We start from the raw sequence: 4,076 nt of genomic DNA on the forward strand, positions 1-4,076 counted from the left end.
CGAAGAATAAGAAGAAGAAGAAGAAGAAGAAGAAGAAGAAGAAGAAGAAGAAGAAAGGAGAAGAAGAAGAAGAAGAAAAGAAGAAAGAGAAGAAGAAGAAGAAGAAGAAAGAGAAGAAGAAGAAGAAGAAGAAGAAGAAGAGAAGAGAAGAAGAAGAAGAGAAGAAGAAGAAGAAGAGAAGAAGAAGAGAAGAAGAGAAGAAGAAGAAGAAGAAGAAGAAAAGAATAAGAAGAAGAAAGAAGAAGAAAGAAGAAGAAGAAGAAGAGAGAAGAAGAAGAATAAGAAGAAGAAGAAAAGAGAAGAGAAGAAGAAGAAGAAGAAGAAGAAAGAAGAAAAGAAGAAGAAGAAGAAGAAGAAGAAAAGAAAAGAAGAAGAGAAGAAAAAAGAAGAAGAAGAAAGAAGAAGAAAAAGAAGAAGAAGAAGAAGAAGAAGAAGAAAGAAGAAGAAGAAGAAGAAGAAGAAGAAGAGAAGAAGAAGAAGAAGAAGAAGAAGAAGAAGAAGAAGAGAAGGGAATATATATATATAACCTTTTGGCAAAAGAAAGCTACATATCAAACTTGATCGCTTCTTCAATAAATCAAAGGAATTAATTTAATATTGATGAAACTTCCTGTATTAGGCGAAAATATTTATCCTCCAGACGTGCACATAAAAGAAATAATAATAATATAATCTAATTATAAAGTAAAAAAAAGCTTAATAAAAAAATAAGTGTCCAAAGTATACTTAAAATTAACTTAGTATTTAAAAAAATTTCGTTAAAAATAGATGTCTAACGTTTCCAATATTACATTTTTAGATATGTGAAATGTAACGTAATTAGATTCGACTGTTAAGTCACATGTGTCACTACTTTATCTTTTTAAAATTTTTTATTTTTATTTAAAAAATCATATTTTTATACAAAAAATTCCCTCCTTCCTCTCCCCCTTCATCCCCACCCACCCCAAGTCTCCCTCCCAATTTACTCCCCCTCAAATTCCTTCCACTCCCCCGACCATCTTCCTCCCTCCCACTATTTGAAATTATTAGGATTAAATTTTAATTAAATTCTCATTAAATTTAGGGTTATGTATTTATGGGTTTAAAGGTTTGGGGACAAAGGTAAGGGCAAGGACAATGACTTGTCAATGGGTGAGTGGCAACAAATAGACGATCTTTTGGAGACAGAAATGATGCCCAACAATGTTTGCAAATGGGTTTGAAATTAACAATTTTAAAGTTTTAGGGTTTTTGTAATTCAAAAGAAATTTGGGTTTTTTTTAAAAAATAAATTATAATTTTTATTAAAATTTTATAAGTTAATACATTTAGATAATAATATTTTTTTAATAGCGATTACTATCCAGATACCTAAAAATATAACGTCGAAAACATTTATCATCTAAAAGGGTAACAAAAAAAACATTAAATGCATAATTTTAAAGGAAAAATTATTTACGTACTAAAAATTAACATTAGATATAATTTGGATACTTTAAGCCTTAAAAAAATTATAAAGTTGTTTCATTTTTATGTAAGTATTCCCTTTTTCATTTATCTTCAATATATAATCTATTAAATTTGACAATTTCCTTTTCAGGTGAGAAAGAACTGAGAGATGCTCGAAAAAGCTTGAATGTAAACGATGAATACCTTAGTACATTAAGAACCAAATCATATTTAGAAATTTCCTCAAAAGCTCAAGTATTAGCCAATGAACCGTCATCTCCATACAACTTTCAACTCGTGGAGCCCTGCCAAGACACCATATCTTCAATCTTAGAATCGGCGATCCTTGCCGAATCACCGGAATTCAAAACCCTAATCCTCGATTACTTCGATGTTAGTGCCGAAGCATCAAAGATCTGTGGTCATCTCCTCACAAAAATCAACCAAATCCAACGTAATTACCAGTTCATCCAACGAGCACTAGACTCGTTGGATGAGTATCATCATTCTCCTGAGAAATTCAGACAGATTCTTTCTGAGTTGAACTCGTTCGTAGCCCTGAAAACCCCATTTTCCAACCCTAACAAACATGATTTCAAGATGATTAACGAGAAATACTCCTCGATATTGCACCATCTTAGATCGAAAAAAAGCAAGGTTTCGAGGAAGATAAAGATGATCAAGTTCATTCATACAGCGTCCGGGATTTGTTTAACGTCAACTTGTGGATTGATTGTGGTAATAGCTATAGTCATCGCTGTGCATACCCTTGCACCGTTGTTAATGGCACCTGCGATTCTGAGCTTCGTCCCAGTAAAGCTTTTAAAGAAGAAGAAGACGATGATCTTCAAGAAATTACCGTGTTTGAAATGTGGGTTTCTGAGGAAAGTCGGGGATCAGCTCGATGTTGCAAGCCAAGGGGACTTCCATTTGAATTGGGATTTCGATACTATGAGCAGGATGGTTTTGAGGATGAATGATGAAGTTGAACACAAGAAGGAAATCATACGAACTTGTTTGGAGAGGCAAAGGGAAGATCATAGGTTTTGTCAGCAAATTGTCAAGGAGTTAAACAAGTGCAATTCTGGGTTCTGGAAACAGGTGCAGGAGCTTGAAGAACATGTATATTTGTGCCTTGTGGCGATCAATCGAGCAAGAGCATTGGTAATCAAGGAAATGGGTACTTATACTTATAAATAGAAAGAAAAAAAACAATTACTTTTTATTTTTTGTATTCTTTGAATTTATACGTTTATAGTGTACACATGTATATATTATTGGTGAATGGAAGGTTGATAAGTATGAGTTTATACACAAACAAATAGAAGAATATATCTGGTTAAAATGTGTTACGCTATTTATAAGTCATGCTCTTGAAAATCATGTGAATTTATATTATTTTTATTTTTTTAATATTTATTTTTCGTAAATTATAGTAAAACATTATAAATATAATTATTAAATAAATTCAATAAAAAATTTATTTTATTTTATTTTAATAATTTTTATAAAAACATTATAAATCGTTAGAATCAAAACTTTAGAATTTCACAAATTGAGTTTTTCTTTATATATATTATATGATACCGAGAAAAATAACACATATATTACATTAATGCATAAAAAAAGATTACCCTTTTACTAACATATTATAACAATTATTTCTTGAAGAGCTTAATGTCTCTCCACCTTGATTCCATGAAGTTGCTAGATTTAGAAGGTGCAGCATAAACACCGCATTTGAAATACAAGTCTCCAGGCCCTTGATCCTTCACCACAAACTTCTCTTCTCCATCAATGAAAACCCAGATCTTCCCTTTGCCAACATCATGGATCACATTCAGTCGAAACCATTTATCGTATAGATCGGTGGCCACCAAGTTGTACCGGTAATATCGCATGTCGCCATCGTAAATCCGCAGTTGGAGTGTTGTAGCTCCTTCGCTGGCACCGTGGATCTGCATTATGGTCACCCCAGAGGTCCCTTTTGGGACGAAACCATAGCCTTCGAATTGCCAAATTCCGGACGAATAGTCATGTCCCTAAAACAGATTATCATGCACCAGAGTCTAGTTAGATTAATGCATTTTGGTATGTATTATTATTTGCTGATGAGCATGTGATGTTACCTTTATGCGAATTTCGGTACGAGGCCTAGTTCCGCTGTCAGGTTTGAAGGGCTTATCGTTGGTATAGACCCAGAAACTCCTAATGCCATCGGAGTCATTGTAACGTCGGGACAGTGGTATGTTAAATGGTTTCTGCAAATCGAAATTCTCATCTGTTAATGGCACTTCACTGAACCCGTCTGTAGGATCCGCACCACAAACAAGCCATCGATCTTTCAAACAAACAACAACAATGATAATCAAAAGCCTATAGCAATTGGAGCCCTTCATTTTTGTGGAAGAAAACTGCTGGGATATCTGGAGATAAAATAACCAGATTTTCGGGGACCTATTTATAATACAGAGATGCTATTTGGCGTAAGTCATGAAATAAGAATCGCAGGACCTTTATGTTGTTGTTTTATCTCTTTAAAGCGTATGAGAGAGCAAATAAGTTGGGCCTTGATGCTGAGACTTTGTCTGCATATACTGCTATTTTGGGAACTTATTAGATATTCATATTATGTCTGCTTCTCC

General features: G+C 33.5%; 2 protein-coding genes across 2 annotated transcripts; one reads left to right on the top strand and one right to left on the bottom strand.

The window, feature by feature from the left end:
- The first annotated feature begins 1,130 nt into the window (after positions 1-1,130).
- On the top strand, positions 1,131-2,631 carry LOC120177745 (UPF0496 protein At1g20180-like). The gene is made up of 2 exons (XM_039183772.1): positions 1,131-1,134; positions 1,583-2,631. Exons 1-2 carry the CDS (start codon positions 1,131-1,133, stop codon positions 2,629-2,631), a joined length of 1,053 nt encoding a protein of 350 aa, XP_039039703.1.
- Positions 2,632-3,089: 458 nt separating this feature from the next.
- Positions 3,090-3,830, bottom strand: LOC120177705 (citrate-binding protein-like). Its single transcript, XM_039183756.1, has 2 exons — positions 3,561-3,830; positions 3,090-3,473 (listed from the first exon to the last, which is right to left on the bottom strand). Exons 1-2 carry the CDS (start codon positions 3,828-3,830, stop codon positions 3,090-3,092), a joined length of 654 nt encoding a protein of 217 aa, XP_039039687.1.
- Positions 3,831-4,076: the final 246 nt, after the last annotated feature.

The sequence above is a fragment of the Hibiscus syriacus genome, unplaced genomic scaffold (assembly GCF_006381635.1).
Source record: "Hibiscus syriacus cultivar Baekdansim isolate YM2019G1 unplaced genomic scaffold, ASM638163v2 tig00112305_pilon, whole genome shotgun sequence".
NCBI classification, from domain to species: Eukaryota; Viridiplantae; Streptophyta; class Magnoliopsida; order Malvales; family Malvaceae; genus Hibiscus; species Hibiscus syriacus.